At 39.8% G+C, this 18,405-nt stretch overlaps 2 protein-coding genes across 4 annotated transcripts in view; one reads left to right on the plus strand and one right to left on the minus strand.

The window, feature by feature from the left end:
• The window catches only part of LOC113528175 (mitochondrial import inner membrane translocase subunit tim16-like), a 138,611-nt gene extending 137,300 nt beyond the window's left edge, over window positions 1-1,311 (plus strand). For 2 of the 3 annotated variants that reach the window (XR_008303227.1, XM_053239074.1), the window contains 3 exons: window positions 46-178; window positions 276-341; window positions 1,144-1,311. Coding sequence is in view for 2 of the 3 variants with exons in the window: in XM_053239074.1 (XP_053095049.1) it covers window positions 46-178; window positions 276-341; window positions 1,144-1,230 (286 nt within the window). In the remaining variant the exon portion in view is untranslated. Of the gene's footprint in view, window positions 1-41; window positions 179-275; window positions 342-1,143 lie in introns of all 3 variants that reach the window. The other variant, XM_034309795.2, reaches the window with a different exon arrangement.
• Window positions 1,312-3,702: 2,391 nt separating this feature from the next.
• The window catches only part of glis2b (GLIS family zinc finger 2b), a 65,131-nt gene continuing 50,428 nt past the window's right edge, over window positions 3,703-18,405 (minus strand). Inside the window, exons 2-7 of the mRNA XM_026917289.3 lie at window positions 13,604-13,807; window positions 12,212-12,351; window positions 7,268-7,450; window positions 6,891-7,024; window positions 6,693-6,811; window positions 3,703-6,608 (exon numbers count right to left, since the gene is read on the minus strand). Coding sequence (XP_026773090.3) covers window positions 5,932-6,608; window positions 6,693-6,811; window positions 6,891-7,024; window positions 7,268-7,450; window positions 12,212-12,351; window positions 13,604-13,784 — 1,434 coding nt within the window. The 5' untranslated portion in view covers window positions 13,785-13,807 and the 3' untranslated portion in view covers window positions 3,703-5,931. The remainder of the gene's footprint in view (window positions 6,609-6,692; window positions 6,812-6,890; window positions 7,025-7,267; window positions 7,451-12,211; window positions 12,352-13,603; window positions 13,808-18,405) is intronic.

An 18,405-nucleotide genomic window follows, 5' to 3' on the forward strand; every position in this document is an offset into this window, starting at 1 on the left:
CACTGTACATCAGTGCTAATTTTGGCACTGTGTTTTTGCAGCCAGTCAGGCTGCGGCAGAGGCGAGAGGAAGAGCAGGTAAGCAGTCAGCTGCAGTTTCCAGCTTCACTGGGATGAGTCTGCAGGAAGCACAGCAGATTCTGAATGTATCAACACTGAACCCAGAGGAAATCCAGAAGGTATGCCACACAGTTTCTGCATGCAGCCTGTTGAAAATCATGTGCTACTAAATCCCATCATTTCACCAGTGACACCAACTTTTTATGTTTTCCACAGAATTATGAACATTTGTTTAAAGTAAATGACAAAGCGGTTGGTGGCTCTTTCTACCTGCAGTCCAAGGTAAGTGAGGCATGGGAGAATAATTTTTTAAACAAAAATAAGAAGCACATGGGAAAGTATAATCATCCGAATATTAATAAGAAGTTATGGTGAAATAAGTACTAACTTACAGTGCATTCAGAAAGTATTCAGACCACTTCATTTTTTCACATTTTGTTATGTTGCAGCCTTATGCTAAGGCAAATACCTGTCTATATTAGGTCTAGCAGCCAAAAATGCATATTAGAGCAAAAAACAAGCCATGAGGTCAAAGGAACTGCCTGCAGAGCTCAGGACTGTGGCGAGGCACAGACTTGGGGAAGGCTACAAAATATATCTGCTGCATTGAAGGTTCCCAAGAGCACAGTGGCCTCCATAATTCTTAAATGGAAGAAGTTTGGAACAACCAGGACTCTTCCTAGAGCTGGCAGCCTGGCCAAACTGAGCAGTGGGGGTGAAGGGCCTTGGTAAGAGTGGTGACCAGAACCCAGTAGTCACTCTGGTTGAGCTTCAGAGATCATGTGTGGTGATGGGAGAAACTTGCAGAAGGTCAGACATCACTGCAACACTCCACCGATCTGGGCTTTGTGGCAGAGTTGCCAGACAGAAGCCTCTCTGCAGTGCAAGACTCATGAAAGCCTGCTTGGAATTTGCAAAAAAAAAGTCAAATTCCATGTTTTCAGGCGTTCATGTGTCATGCCCAGCATAGTCAGCTGTGGCTAATTCAGCCGTGCCCGCCTATATGGACAAGCCGCCACTGTCAAACTGGGTCTTTTGGGTGTTGGTTGTAATAAAAGTTGTTTACGTGTTTGTTCTTTTGCAGGTGGTGAGGGCTAAGGAGCGCCTCGAAGAAGAGCTTGCAATTCAGAAACAAGACAAACCATCAGAGCAGAAACAGCCACATACATGAGTCCTTTTGTTCATATCCTTCACGCTTTCCCTCTACTGTAAATAATGTCCTTGCCTAAATAAATCTTAATGCTTTTCTTTAGTATTATCTTATTTGTCTTGGAAGCATAATAGTTTTACACAATAACATTTAAATTCTATCAGACAAGAATAACACATACAAACATTACACAAGGAAACCATCTTTTCTACTAGTCAGAAAGAGAGATTAGTATGTTAATATGCTGATCTTCCAGTCAAAATTTGCCCTGTTGAAGCTGCTCTTTACTGTGCATCTTAAACATTTACTAGAATTCAACCATTACCCTCTTTTCCTCCTGTCCTCTCCTGTAAACTACAGGGCAGTGCTTTTCATTTCTTTCTACCAGTGTTGGAGCAGGAACCAGAAAAGAGACAGTGCAGCTTAATATTATATCAAATGCAAATTTATTAAACATTTATTTTGTTTTCATTGACATCAGAATCAATATTATAATAAAATTCCTCTGAAACAGGAGCACACCTTTGTACCAATTGAAGATGTTTTGCATGTTCATCTTAAGAACATGATGCCAGGAAGAATGAATGAAAATATATATATATACTTCTCCGTCTACATTTCACCTATAATAAAAGGCACTTAGAAAAAATGAAAATACTGATATTAAAATATTTCAATGTGCGAAAAGAAAACTGGATACCGGCCTTTCTTGGCCTTAGTCTTGCATTAACCCTTTGGGCACCACTATGGCACTTAAATTGTTTTTGTTTGTTTAATATTTAAGAGCACAAATATTTATATTTTTTCAATACATATTTGTTTCAAATTACACATTTTCCAAAGTGAAATGGTGCTTGTACCGTGTACTTGCTGCCCTTGCTAAAAAGGCTTCAAAGGTGGTTAATTACTGGATCAAACATTTCTATAGTCCGTGCCAAACTAGGACACCCTCCCAACCATTCCAATTATTGCTAATGTTTCTCTTATAAAAGCAACTGCATAATCAACATGAACACAATTCTCCTGAGTGCTCAAAGGGTTAATGGGTCAAACAGCTTATCTGATATTTAAACAATGTAGACCCTGAAGGGTCTGTGTCATGAGCTTTCTCAAACCAGCAGAAGAGCAAATGAAGGTGGAGGGGAGAAAAGATGTTTAAACTGTGTGAAGAATAATATGGGAAAATGCCCTGAAGTGCTAAACCTGCACAGTCTAGAGATGACATATCCAGAGCTGGGGTTGTTTACTGGGCTTCTGTGTTTCCTCTGATTTGTAATGTACTGTGTAGGGCAGTAGGGCTGTTACTCTTTGTATGGAGTTTTGCATGTTCTCTCAGTGTCTGCTCAGTGTCTGTGTGGGCTTCCTTCGGGTACTCCTGTCCCAACCTATGCGCAGTGTTCCCGGGATGTTCTCCAGACTGTCTGCGACCCTGACCAGGATAAAGCGGTTACTGAAAATAAATGAATGAATGAATGAATCTGTAGTGAGTTCAGCATTTTTATTTATTCAAGACTTGAAAAGTTCAGTGGATGGGCATTTTTTTCTGAAAGGCTTTTAAATGGCAGCAGTACAAATGACAGCAGTGCAGCTAGTGTAAATTTCTCTTTTCACTCAGCTGCCATGAGTCTACTGGCTCTTTCTGATTTTATTGGCATTGGAGTTTCACTAGTCATTTATGCTGGAATCTGATTAATGTGCAATAAGTTTGTCATAAAGGGGGGTTAATAGAGTTTCTACTGAAAACAAAATTTGAATCTTTTCTTTTTTGATGCATATAGGTTGTATATATTCCAATAAGTCTGATACACTTATCAGGGACAGGAAGACAGAGAGAGAGAGAGAGAGTTGCCTTAAGTGAACTTGCATAAAACTTCCTGGAGTGATTTTCAGAGATGAATTGGTTCATTTTTAAGAAACTGCTTTGACCATCCCTCTCACCATCCTTCCTTTTCAATCCTCCATCCTCAATGCTCTGTGGGAGAAAGCTCAGTGCAGAGCAGCAATAGCAGAGATAAGGAGATAAAGCAATGTCAACATCAAAAGAAATGTCTCGTCTCAACAATATAAACACAAAATAGCAATGTAATATTCTCAAATGTAGCATAACCATTGTGGAATTATAGGACTTTTAAGCTGGAGGTGGGGGCAGGGATTGGAAATACAATGATATGCATAAATTTCCAAGATTTAAGTGTTTTCAACTGTAATAGTTATCCATGTCTCTAATTAATTATCTTGGACGTCCTTGCAGGCAACTAATGGTTTTGAGGAATGTTCTAAAGAGCTCTGTCATAAAAGGGAATACTCATCCTGAAGAGACTTTTTAACATCTCTTTTCAGGTGAAGAGACTTGGTAGCAAAATCTCATCAGTTTTTTTTGTTTGTTTGTTTTTTTAAAAGAAAAAGCTCTTAAATGTAGATTATAAGTATGTGTAAACAGAAGAGCCACTCTTTTGTAGAAAAGGAATGTTATTTTTGAGCTGTACTGAAGTATTCTTTTTTTTTTTTGGCACAGTGTGTTTGCCTGCAAGAGTCATTTTGTGTCAACATCACATTTGACCCAGAGGCCTGTACCGCACACCAGTTGTGTATGTCTGCATGTGAGTGTTTTATGTAAAGCACAGTGTGGCTGTTTTTCTGACATTTCCTGTCAGTTAAAGAACATTTATCTGTGCCATGCTGTGCTAGCATAGTGTGTGTGAGGTCATTAAAACAAATGTCCAACAGGTGGCATTAGTGCCACATATGCATTAGTGCATTAGTCATCTACATTGAGGTGGTAAGCAAAATATAACACCTTTGTCTACCTTAAAACTCAGCTCTGAGTCTTGTGTCTGTTACCATCTAATTTAAGCCAGACTCAAACCTGCCTTTATGTAAATAATGCTGGTTGGCTGTTTCTGAGAGGACAGACTGTACACGTATACATGTATCCAACCTGAAGTCTCTGTTCAATGTAATAGACTAGCAGTTAGCCAGACAGTGTAGCAGCTCTCACTAGAGGTTTGTCTGTCTGTGGGTAAATGAATGGTATCTCTTTATGACTAAAATAGCCCTATGAAATGCTGTCCTCTGAACTAAATGAACAATAATTAACCTACCACCCAAGCTCCTCTGCCAAAGCTGAAGGAATCAGTGTGGCATTGCCTGAATAAAAATTACATGGATGTAATTTTTACCTGCATTATCAGAATAATCATAAGAAAAGCCTTCAAAGAGTTTTACAGTTCACCAAAGAGTGATGCCAAACTAAGAATCATTACATAAGATGGTGTACTTAGTGTGTCACACACACTGGCGTCCAGAGATGCCTGTTACATATAAATATATAGAAACAGCTGAGTGCTTACTGAAACACCGGTATAGACTCTTAAAGACTCCAGTTTGTACTTTCAGAGAGCAAAAAAAAAAAAAAATAGCAAGAAAACTAAGAGTGAGAGCCTGTGATGGTCCTTGGGCCACTGGTATTATCTTTTACACCCTGTCTCTGTTCATATAAGATACGTTTCCACTCTTTTAACGAAGTTTTTAAGCATGCTTTCACCCCTAGATATTAGTTCCTGTGTTGTAGAAAGGTCCACGCCAATAAGCAGGCTCCTATCTACTTGAATAGGGAGAGACATATATACCAGAACTGGATCAACTAGATGACTCTTCCAACACAGATTTGAAATGGCTATGAAAATAGCGTTAATAATGTAAATTTTTAGCTCAATAAAAGAATTCAGGTTGCTCCAGCTACTGCACATGCGCTTTTCTATGTAACTAACAGATCGAAGCCCCTGTATCTGTGCATGTGTTAGTGTATGAATCTAACAGGCCAGGAATTTTCTGATAACATTGTAACCAACAAGTCAACTGGCTTGTTTTGAACTGTAATGTCTCCAGAGTAGATACTTCTCTATGGTCCAGGAACTACTGGTGTGGAGCTGGCTGTACTAAATGCCCTAGACAAAAATTTCACAGAATGACCCTTTTATCCATGATTTTAAAATTCTGCTTTAGATAACAAACAATAAATCACAGTAAATTGTGTTTTGCAGTACCTTCCAGAATTATTGGCACCTTTCGTTTAAAAAAAAAAAAGCAAAAATAATTGTAGGAAGAGACTCATATATATAAATTGTAAGGGTACCAATAATTTTGAAACCAGTTTTTGTTGAAAAAAGGAATTCTTTCTGTTTGAAAAACATATTTAAAATTATACAATGTCCTTGTATGTTTAAGCTCAAATTAAAACTAGTTACATATTATTCAGAGGATGGTCCGTAACAAAATGCAGCAGTGCATATTATACACCATTTTAGTGGCCTGATGATGGCAAGTTTAGCATACAAATTTGTCTGATGGTTTTGAAAAACTATATTACTGTGAGGCAAAATCAATAAAGGCTGATGTAAATCTCAGCTTGCTCTGTGTTCGCTCTGTTGCTGTGTCATTGTTACATGGTCATAGTTTTGCAGTGTGGTTAAAACATTAAACAGTATTCACTTATTCAGTAACATGATCATTATAGAACCCTTTAGTTTCTTAAAAAGATTTTGGAACGTCAGTGGAAACGTGCCTTTGGTAATGAACAGATGCAAAACTAAAATGACAATGCTCGAAATTAATGGGTAGATATGTCGCATCAGAGGGCTGTAGACAGTTGTTAATTTATGAAAACGGAAAATCAGCCCCTTTCCCCACTTCCTTCCCTCTGGAATGATTAGAGGATCCTTCTCAGTTGACCACAGCTGGCTTCAACATTAAAGAGCCTGAAGGTATGACGACCCAGGACAAGGGGTCATGGGACGCTCCTGTGGAGAGGTTGAGGATGCTCCTAGGGCTTTCGTCCTCACCCTCATTCACTCTAGAACTGCCCTTTGCTTGTCCTCTGTGATCTGAGCACAACACGGGCACCACAGGCAAGCCAAATGCTGAGGTCGAGAAGGCAGGGGGCAGCAACGGTGACTTGGCCATGCCATTGAAGGACAGGACAGGTGAACTGGGACTTCCCAGCATGCTCAGGTCCAGGGGTCGAGGACTCAGAGGAGACAAGGGCAGAGAGGTGCCTAGGAGAGCAGCTGCTGCACTTGGAAGGATGATATGGGCGTAGCTCAGCTCAGACTCCTTCCCTGTGACGTGAGACGACTTCAGCACGGGTGAGCCCCCACCCCCTCCTCGTCCTCCAACCCCCCCTCCTGGGCTTGTCTGCTGCTCCTGTGAAGCCACGAAATGCCCATGTGCCTTGATGTGCTTTCGCAGAGAACTTGGATCCGTGTAACGCTTCAGACAGCCAGCCATCTTGCAGTAGTACGGCTTGTCAACATAGTGCGTACGGGTGTGCTTGAAGCGGTCACTGGAGTTTGAGTAGCGCTTATTACAGCCTTCATAAGGGCAAATGTAGGGCTTCTCACCTGGAAAATAGCAACAGAATGTGAAGATGTCTGATGACTTAACAAAAAGAAAAAAGTGGTGCATTTCAATGCAGTATCTCTAACCTGTGTGTGAACGATTGTGGATCTTGAGGTTTTCCAGACGTGAAAAGCTCTTGTTGCAGGTAGGACAGCGGTGCGGCTTCTCATTGGTGTGTGTACGAATGTGGATTAACATTTTGTACCTGAAAACACAGATACAGATGTAGAGCCATAGACACTTCTGTGTAACATATGTAAGTCTTGTATCTAGGAGCCTCTCACCTCGCATTGAAGCCGCGTCCTTTGCGTGCACAACCCTCCCAATGGCAGCAATACCCAGAATCCCTCTCAGGCTTTACATGACAGTCATTTACATGGTCCACTAAATCTTGCAAGGAGTCAAAAAGCAATTGGCACTGCAAAGTAGATCTGGAATTAAAGAACTGGTCCCAGCAAATGCATTATTTCTGCTGAGTAGTTTTATAAAGAAATAAGGTATGTCTGTGTATTGGATAGATAAACCTAGATGGGTAGATTGTCTGTTTGGGTACCACTCAATCAAATTTGATTCCAATGTTAAAAATTATTCATCATTCTGCCATAATATATATATATATATATATATATATATATATATATATATATAAAATCTTTCTCACCTTCCTCCATCGACAGGACAGCTGTTCGTCTCCTGAAAGTTCAGGGGAGGCCCTTTTGTCCTTGGGCTGGCCAATAAACATTGAGGATGGCAAATGGAGCCCTCCTCCTCCTCCAATTGGCAAAAAGAACTGGAAGGCTTGTGAAGGGGCCCCTCCCTCAACATAACGGATGTGAGCAGAGTCCTGCAGAGAAAAGCAGAATGAGTGAAACACTGTTAAGATACTTGTTTTTAATGTAAAAGCTTGTTTTTAATATCAAGGGACATTTTTAGAGATTTCTGTCTCACAATTATCTCACAACTGGATGGTCTCGGTAACTTCTTACTGTATATGTAGTATATAAATCATAATAATTGCCACTCTTCATGAAAATTTGCAGAAATACATATAAACTACACTCACCAAGCACTTTATTAGTACACCTAATAACCTGTACACCTATGCATTCATGCATTTATCTAATCTGCCAATTGTGTGGCAGCAGTGCAATGCATAAAATCATGCAGATATGGGCCAGCAGCTCTGGGTAATGTTCACATCAACCATCAGAATGGGTGGAAAATGTGATCTCAGTGATTTGACCATGGTATGATTGTTGGTGCCAGACGGGCTGGTTTGAGTATTTCTATAATTGCTGATCTCCTGGGATTTTCACACACCACAGTCTCTAGAGTTTACTCAGAATGGTGCAGTAAAGAAAAAAAAAAAAAAAACAGTGAGCAGCAGTTTGGCGGATGGAAACGCCTTGTTGATAAGTGAGGTCGACGGAGAATGGCCAGACTGGTTCGATCTGACACAAAGGCTACAGTAACTCAGATAACACTGTACTGGTGAGCAGAAAAATATCTCAGAATGCAAAAGACGTTGAACGTTGAGGCAGACAGGCTACAACAGCAGAAGACCACATCAGCAGAAGTTCCATTTCTGTCAGCCAAGAACAGAAAGCTGAGGCTGCAGTGGGCACAGGCTCACCAAAACTGGACAATTGAAGACTGGAGAAACATAGCCTGATCTGAAGAATATCGATTTCTGCTGAGACATAGAGATGGTAGGGTCAGAATTTGGCACCAACAGCTTGAATCCATGGACCCAACCCACTTTGTGTCAACAGTCCAGGCTGGTGGAGGTGGTGTAATGGTGTGGGGAATGTGTTCTTGGAACATTTTGGTCCCATTAATCCCAATCAACCATCGCTTGATTGCCACAGCCTATTTGAGTATTGTTGCCTCGTGTGCGTTGACCGTGTGCATCCCTTCATGGCCACAATTCACTCATCTTCTAATGGCTACTTCCCGCATGATAATTCACCATGTCACAAAGCAAAATTTGTCTCAAACTGATTTCATGAACATGACATGTTCTTTAGTGGCCTTCCCAGTCACTGGATCCAAATCCAATAGAACACCTTTGGGATGTGGTAGAATGGGAGATTCACAGCAGAAAAGTGTACCAGAAAAATCTCCAGGAATGTTTCCAACATCTTGTGGAATCCATGCCATGAAGAATTGAGGCTGTTTTAAGAGCAAAGGGAGGCCCTACCCAGTATTAGTATAGTACTCCTTGAGTGTAGATTACACATGTAAATCAATGCAAATCAGTGCAAATCGATGCAAATACAAAGACTGAGCTGGTCATTTTGTGTTTCTGCAAACATTTCTGTGTTGTTTTGGATGTATGTTTGTGGTCATTGTCTATGGCCAAGGTACTTATGGCAGAGGCAACTTGGGTTTGGTCTGAAATACCACTTAGACCATCAATATTCAACCTTTAGAGCAGGCATCGATTTTTTTCTTGTATGCATGTGCAAAATATTTTTATATGTTAAATATATGAAAATATTTAACTGCTTAAGACATATAAAATTTATTATTATTACCCTGATTGTTTTTAATGCTATTTTGACTGCTTATGTAGAGTCATGGGAAAAAGAAAATACACCCTCCTTCAATTCTCCGTTTTTATTCATCAGGGCCTAAAGAACATTCCCACCACAGCATCTCAATGGGGTTGAGGTCTGGACTTGGCCATTCCAACACCTTGATTTTTTTTAGCCAATCAGATGTCAATTTGGTCGTGTGTTTGGGATCATTGTCCTAGTGCATGATTCAATTACGGCCGAGCTTAAGCTGCTGGACAGATAGCCTCAAATTTGTCTCAAAAATATTCTGGCGTAAAGTGGTCTTAATGACTGCAAGTTTCTCAGGTCCTGTGGCTGCAAAACAAGTCTAAATCATCACCCCTACGCCACCATGCTTGACAGTTGTTATGCAATGTTCGTGGTGATACATTGTTTTCAGTTTTCGCCAATCATGGCGCTGTGCATGATGACCAAACATCTCCATCTTGGTCTCATCAGTCCAAAGGATACTGTTCCAGAACTTTTGTTGTTTGTTCGGACACAGTTTTGCAAACCTAAGTCATGCTGCCATATTTTTTTGGAGAGAAGGGGCTTTTTACAAAGCCACCCTTCCACAAAAGCCAAAGTTGTTCAGTCTTTTTCTGATAGTGCTGTCATGAAGATAAACATTTAATGTACTTACAGAGGCCTGTAGGTCACATGATGTAGCTCTTAGCTTTTTCTTTATATCTCTGAGCATTAAATGGTCTGACCTTGGATTGAGTTTGCTGGGACACCCACTCCTGGGAAGACTGGCAACTGTCTTGAAGAACAGTCCTTCTCACTGTAGAATGGTGAATTTCAAATTGTTTGGAGATGGCCTTATAACCCTTCCCAGATTGATGAGCAGCAGCAACTGCTTCTCTGAGATCATGGCTGATGTCCTTTCTTCTTGGCATGATGTAGACACACACCTGAGTGCTCCAGAACACCAAACTGCCAAAAGTTCTCCTTTTATAGAGGTAGTTGACTGACTAATCTTGTGCATTTCATTAGTAACACCTGGCTGCTAATTATTCTCTTAATCCTGTAAGTAGGAAGGGGGTACTTATTTTTTCCCACCTGGTTTCTGAATGTTGGTTTACTTTTTGGGAAAAAATGACTACACCATGTTGTGTTTTTTTTTTTGTTGTTGTCACCTGAGGTCATTTGTTTGTTTATAGAAGTTGGTGAGGACCACACAATTGTTATTTAGGCCCTGGTAAATAAAAACATAGAACTGAAGGAGGGTGTACGTTCTTTTTACATCACTATATTTTATATACATTTCCTTGTGCTGGTCAATGTCCATCATTTTATTTTGTACTGAAAGCTCTTTGGTTTTTCACATGGATCTGGAAAACCAGAATTTTGTGCAAATCTGTGTAGCTGATATGTAGAAAACTTGGCCTCAACACACTTGACCTCCTTAAAACATAATGCTAATCAACTGTACTTTTACAGTAGATAGTATGGTAATACATTGTAAGGTATACACTCACCAGCCACTTTAATAGGAACACATGTACCCCTGCACATTCATGCAATTATCTAATCAGCTAATCATGTGGCAGAAGCACAATGCATAAAATCATGCAGACCAAGGTCAAGAGCTTCAGGTCATGTTCACGTCAAACATCATAATGTGGAAAAAAATGTGATCTCATTGACTGTGCCATGGTTGTTGGTGCCAGCTGGTCTGAGCATTTCAGGAACTGCTGATCTCTTGGGAAGAGAAAAACCTGATCTTCTACTATTGTAGCCCATTCACCTCAAGGCTCAAGATACTTTTCTGCTCAACACAGTTGTAAAGAGTGGTTATTTGAGTTACCATAGCCTTCCTGTCAACTCAAATCAGTCTAGCCATTCTCCTGTGACTTCTCTCATAAAGACGTTTATGAGAACTGCCACTCAGTATTTTTTTTTTTTTTTTTTTAAGTGGCTGCTGAATGTATAGTCCATGGCTAAAATCCTTTGAAAAAATAAATGTGATATATAGTCATATATTTAAAAATTGATGGTATTTTTATTAAAAGAAGAGCAAGAGAAAGGTTGACCAGACATCTTGAAAAGCAGCTTTTGCTTAAACACAGTGTCTGTCTCGAGCTATGTGTTAAATGTGCATGACAAATCTCAAAAATCTCAGTCAGGCAGTTGTGAGGATGCTGGTGTTGATGAGGGCTGAATAGGGTCTGTGAGATTCCAGCTGTTGATTGAGCACAGCCAGCAGGCCCTCAATTCAGTTGGGACTGAATTGAATTAAGTAGCATGAGGTCTGGATACTCATATCTTGCACTAAATCTGATTTACCCCTGCATCCCTTCAGCTGCGCCTGAGAGGGAACTAGAGAAGCACTTATGTTAGAGGACACAGGGGGTATTTAATAAGAACCCCGCCTCCTGTTCCCAGAGCACTAAGCTGGGCCAATGAGGCTAACAGAGTTATTCATAACTCATAATTAGCTTCTTACTATTAGCTATAACTCATGTGGTGAATTTACCACCAACTGCAAAACATGTTTTGTTTTTCAGAGATTTCTGAATTTCCTTCTTCTGTAGTTTTCTTTTGGCCAAATTAAGTGTAGCAATTTATGTGTGGTAAGTAATTGTACTCATGCTTCTTAAACGGTAATAGGAATGAGACAATTATTATTTATACTTAGTATTGTAAAATGGTAGGCAAACTATGGCTTGATCCAGTCAATCCAGTCACATAAGCAGCCTGTATCACTTAGTGTGAAAGCACCCATAAAGTACCAAAGCGGGACTTAGGTGGGTGAAGTAATTTTATTGTTCCTCGTTTGTGTACAGCCAACTAACTGTGTGTTGGTGTGAACACACTTGGAGGAAAGCACTATCCACAAGCATGAGCTCACGATTGGCTGAAGTGATTGTGATTGACAGGGGAGAGAATGCTTCCCATCCTACCCAGATAGCATGGCCAGTTTTGCTCTCGTGGACTCCTGGCTGCGGATGGCTCTGGCATCATCAGCTTGTGATCTCTGGACGACAGGGCAAATGCTTTCCTGTTGAGTCTTGAGTCTACAAGACTTGCACTCTTGTACTCACCCCTGAGAACAAATGAGAGGAGCCATTTCCATTAGTGAGCTCAGGGGAGCAGGGTGTGTGACGAGAGGACGGAGACATACTGAGGTCCACTGCAGGAGGTGTGCGGAGTTCAGGCTTCTCCTGGGGCACCATGGGTACACCTACGCATGCAGACATATGAGCTGTTATCAGTTCCTCTTATTTACTCACTCACTCACTTTTGAGCCTTATTAAAAATATGAATTAGTCTTGTGCCATTCAGCCCAACCCCATCAAAAATACATATAAATCAATGTAAAAAAAAAAAGACACTGCAAGTTCTTTTATACCAGAACTGAGTGATTGAATTGCTGTTTCTCTTTCAGCTGCTCCTGTTAGGGGTCGCCACAGTGGATCATTGGTCCTCATATTTGATTTGGCAAAGTTTTTACGCCAGATGCCCTTCCTGACACAACCTTCCCCGATTTTAACCAGGCTTAGGACCAGCACTATATTGTGCAACCCCAGTGGCTGGGGTCAGGAATCGAACCCAGGCCGTGGGGGTGAGAGCACTGAGGCCTAACCACTAGTCCTCCAGGGACCCAACTGTGTAATTGAGTAACTCAGAGAAAAGGGAAGTCAATCACATACAGTATAGCACAGAGAGCTACTGATTGATCATATCTCAAATGTGATCATATGTACATTTAGCTGGATAGCTAATGTTGGTGATCTCTAACTAATTTAATATAATATTTTGTGTTTTAAAATAAATCTGAGCAGCAGTGCCCAATCTGAAAACCACATTGTTAGTATACCCCTTATACCTAGTTTTTCAGGGACAGATCCTGGATTCCCCAAACTCCTGAATTGGATAAGCTGTTACACATGATAAATGAAGGTGAAGCAGATGCAGAACATTAGATTAGGCCTTGAAAATGATGGTGAATTACTCTGGAGACTATTGCAAACATAAATCTTTCCCATCGGGCTCTTTAGTATCTCTTCCATTGGCTCTCTATTTTCATCATTCCTCTGCAATTCAATGTTTGCTTATTCTGGTATGAACTAATGGAGCTCTTCGGCATTTTGGAAATAATCAATCTCCTCCACATCCTTGTAGTCTGAAATTGTTACAGTAAGATGGCTAAATGTAAATAAATCCAAATTGTTCCTGTTAGCTGTTTGACAGGCTATAGGTTATACTAGCAACACAGAAGCCCATCATGGCGTTCATTCTAACTAACTAGCATAGCATCATTTCAATGTAACTAACTAGCTGAAACAGCAAATTATTCAGAAATGCTGAAAAAAGTTGCTGGAATCAATCACTTATTGTTCCTTCTCAGATTTCAGAATGTGACAACCATATGTTAAAAAAAACACTGGATAGGTTAGGGTTAGGGTTATCTTTGTGCTTCATGCTAGGATTACCTATGTGGGGGGAGGCTGGAACAGTATCCGCTGTCTCATCATCAGCAACTGGCAGATGCCCAACCCTCTTGGTATGGATCCGAGAGGAGGTAAGAGTGGGCGGTGACTTGGAGCCTCTGCTCCGCCCATTAATGTGCCCTCTGGGCAGCTTCAGGTCCAGTGGCTCATCTAATGAAAGCATGGATGCAGCCCAGAGCCTCTGACCTTCAGGAAGTAAATCACAGAAACAGAGGGAGAGGATGGTTAATGCAACAATTCACGCAAAATACTAATTTGGTAGTAATGTATTAAAGTTTACAGGAATCAGATGGTACTTTGCATAATGCTAACTTATATTATAGGGTTTGTTATGACTTCAAACTTTTATTTATCTGGAATTGTTACCTTTTTAAATGAAAAAATTAAATGAATGGGTAAATTCCAAAGCACATTTGTCACATTTAGTTGACAAATAACAATTAATTTTATGTTTCTACATTACACAATATATTTAATCATTGATTTATTATTTTAAAATGCTCAAAAAAATTGTCCATATGAGTAGATGTAAACAAAATATTTCCAAGATCACATAAGACACAGTGTCATCTGTTCCTAATTGTTGAAAGATGGAGACCAAAAAAAAAAAAAAAAAATGCTGCAGATTAGCATGCTTGGGGTTTCATTTTGGACCAACTATACTTCTTTCAAAGGTCTGCAACTCCCATAATTGGATGTTTTTGCAGAAATGCTTGATGTAGGAACCACACAAAACAGTCTTCCTGAACCTTCTGGAATTGAACTTTAAAAATAGTTAAGAAGAATTTCCAAATATTTTACAGATTCTAAAAGATTCTAAAATGACTGGTCTAAAAATCCTTCCTGCTGTCTGTAGGTACAGCATACTGCAAGCTTGTTCTTTTAGAAACAATATCATGTCAATTTGACACAGCAGGCAACATTCTGCTGACCCTGTGTGTGTAAATATGCTGGCAATTTAAAGGAGCAAGCACTGGTATATACACTGGCAATTTGAAGAGCAAAATCCAACATGTTTGCACTTATCCACATGCTCAAAATCACACTTATCCGTAAGCTCTCCCCACCACGCTGACCTTTGCTCGCAATGCTATTCTGGAAGAATGTCTGCAATCCAATCCAGATGGCCAACCCAGACCCCCACTGCTGCCCCCAGTATACCACTGCACAAACCTTCAGAACACATAGCCAGCTGCCATATACCCTCTCTCACTCATGTTGGTCCCCCTCTGTTCTACATACACAGACATAAAACCCATAACCAGCTATTCTTTGCTCCTAAAGCCATCAGCTACTGGGCAGAATAACACAACCAGGACCATCTTAGTAAGTAATCCCTCAGATCTCTGCACACTGTTCCAGACATGGTTGAACATACAAACTCACACACAACATAACGTCCACACTCAGTAGTTGGAGCCCTGGAAGAGTGAACCTTACAGCTGTGTAATGCACACAACGTTCACACACACACACACACACTCACACTCATAGAGACAAACATCCATGGATACACACTTAGCCCCAATATTAATTTTCCACATGAATGCAATGAAGTGGTGTTTTGCAACTGCACATTTAAAAACCAGAGCTGGGCCAAACAGGATCCAACAGAGACAACAGAATGGACTAGAATGGTCAATGTGATGACAGTAAAAACACAGGGATCATTTCAATGTAACTAACTGTTGATAAAAATAACAAACCAACAAAAAAAAAACATTAACATGCAATAAAAACATCCAAAACGATGCTGCACACTATGATCAGATCATTTCTGTTCATGTTACACTATATGGCCAAACGAATGTGGACACCTGACCATTGCAGCCATATGTGGGCCTTCCCCAAAGTATTGCCACAAAGTTCGAGGCACACAGTTGTATAGAATGTCTACTGTGGCATTAAGATTTTCCTTCACTGGAACTAAGGGGTGGAGCCCAAACCTGTTCCAACATGACAATACCCTGGGAACAAAGCAAGGTCCATAAAGACATGGTGCACCAAGGTTAGTGTGGAAGAACTCGCATGGCCTGCACAGAACCCTGACTTCAACCCCACTGAACACCTTCAGGATGAACTGGACTGCCAAATGTGCACCATGCCTTTTAACTTGACATCAGTGCCCAATCTCACTAACGCTCTTGTGGCTGAATGTAAAAATCCTCATTTTAAAATGTATTTGGTATTTGCCTGTGTGTATGTTGTTGCACACTGTGTGATGTGCTATGTGTAAGCATGCTCCTGAGTATCGTTAGGTTCAACTGTTGCCTACCTTGAGCAGGTAACAATGACCAGGAATATGCATCTACCGTGGCCACAGGCTCATTGAAACTGGACAGCTGAAGATTAGGTGAAAAAAACAGACAAGGTTTTTCCCATCTTCAACTGTGGTGTTTTGGTGAGCCTGTGCCTACTGTAGAGATTCCTGTTCTCGGCTGACAGGAGTGGAACCCGTAGAGGTCTTCTGCTGTTGTAGCCCATCTGCCTCAAAATTTGGTGTGTTGTACATAATAAGATGCTTTTCTGCTCACCAGAGTTGTAAAGAATGATTATTTGAGTTACTGTAGACTTCCTGTCAGTCTGAACCAATGTGACCATTCTCCTCTGACCTCTCTCATCAAGGAGGTGTTTCCAGAACTACCACTCACTGGATGTTTTTAGCACCATTCTGTGTAAACTTACTATTGTGTGTGAAAACCCCAGGAGAGCAACAGTTTCTGAAATACTCAAACCAGCAGCAACAAACATGTAAGGTCAAAGTCACTGAAATCACATTTTCCCCTATTATGATGTTTGATGACAACATTAACTAATCATCTTCACCTGTATCTGCATGATATTATGCACTGTGCTGCTGCCACATGACTGAGTGACTACGATAATTACAGAAATGAGCAGGGATAAAGATGTTCCTATTAAAGTGGCCGGTGAGTGTGTATATGTAAAGCACAAGACCCTGATGAATGGTTTTCTTTGAGTATGGTTGGCAATTGTCCACATAAGTAGTGCGTGTATGAAAGAATCATGTCACAAAGTTCGTACACAGAAGCCCCCTAACATAGGCAGCCACACCAGCCATAACACATAGCCAGCTGTAACACACAAATAGAGATAACGGTATTATCATGTTAATCTTCCTTCTTGCATCCCACACACAGCACTTCCCGTTGTCTGCCTCATGCTGTCTTAAAATCACCCACAAAGAGTTAATGGATGCTACAGAATTAAAAGCTCATGCTTATGGGAATCAAAATACATCTAGTTTTATGTGTGTGTACAGTGAAGAATTTGTTTCATTTATAGCTGAGTAATGTGCCATAAGCATAGTGGGCTGAAGGGGGGAGGTCATTCAGGTGTAGACTGCAGGGTGAGATGAGGTTTTGTGGCAGTGAGATAATTTATTGTAATAAGAGTTTAGTTACTTATTAGGCATCGATGTGGCGACATTTAGAGCAAAAATAAAATTACTAAATACATCTGTGCAGTTACTAACAAGTGTTATTCCATCCTTTCACCTGACAAAAACACCAAAGAATGCACCATAACTTAGGCATAACAACTATCACTGAAGTTACAAAAACAGTACCATTTGGCATACTTAACAAGTCCTTGATTACCTTGATTACCTTGATTACTTAACAAGGTTGCAGAACACCATGTGATAGCAAACACTACTCTTCATTCCATTCATCATTTACCACAACAAATCCAAAGACAAAACACAACCATCATTAAATGGTGTGTTACAATCTTATTTACAGTGAATACCACCTTATCTGTATTACAAAAACCATGGACACACTTCAGTAGTTAAATCCTATCATCAAACACAATAATTTATAAATATTTGTAGCACTAGGCATCATGATGCAAAATTAATGATATAAATGGTTATTACCCAATATTGCGACATTAAGTAACCAATACAGTGTAACAACTGTACATAAGTGGATATCCTTTCTCAAAGATTTAGTTTTATAGAATTTATAGAAATACCGTCAGGTCAAAATCCTTGGCAAGAAATAAACAAACAGCAGATTTATGTTCATTAATTTTGGCTGACGTGTATTTTTTTCCAATATAAATCTTGGGACAAGGACATCGCAGGAGGTAGATCACATTTTTGGTTGAACGTGTTATACATGATTTAACTACATAATGTTTCTTTGTCAATAGGCTGGAAAAACTTTTTCGTATTAAAATTTGACATGCAGAACACATTCTATATGGAAAACATCGATGTATAAGCATTTTCATTTTAGAATTCACTTTAGTTTATCTGACAAATTATGTGCTTGCTTGTAGATAAAACGGGTGGAAAAAGAAATACTTGTTTTAAAGTGTCATCTGTTGAGAGTACGTGCCTGTGTTTATGTATAATCGATTTCATTGAGTCACAGGTATCATTGAATGTCAATGTACAATTAACAATTCTTTTTTGGATATCCTTTAGATAAGAGTGCAATACATGTTCAAATGCAATATATTCACATACATTGTGTGAATATGGTATTAGAAAAAAATAAAATCCAATTCAAATTTGTCCATAAATAAATTAGTATAATTGGGTGCTAACAGGGTTCCCACTGCTGTACTTTGAATCTGTAATAATAATTCTTTCCAAATAAGAAGTAATTTTTGTTAAAACTCAAGTAGTAAGGTTTATCACAAAATCTATGGGTAATTTTGCTTCTTGATTCAATTCAATTCAATTTTATTTGTATAGCGCTTTTAACAATGGACATTGTCACAAAGCAGCTTTACAGAAATAAATGGATTCA

The sequence above is a fragment of the Pangasianodon hypophthalmus genome, chromosome 13, assembly GCF_027358585.1.
Source record: "Pangasianodon hypophthalmus isolate fPanHyp1 chromosome 13, fPanHyp1.pri, whole genome shotgun sequence".
NCBI classification, from domain to species: domain Eukaryota; kingdom Metazoa; phylum Chordata; class Actinopteri; order Siluriformes; family Pangasiidae; genus Pangasianodon; species Pangasianodon hypophthalmus.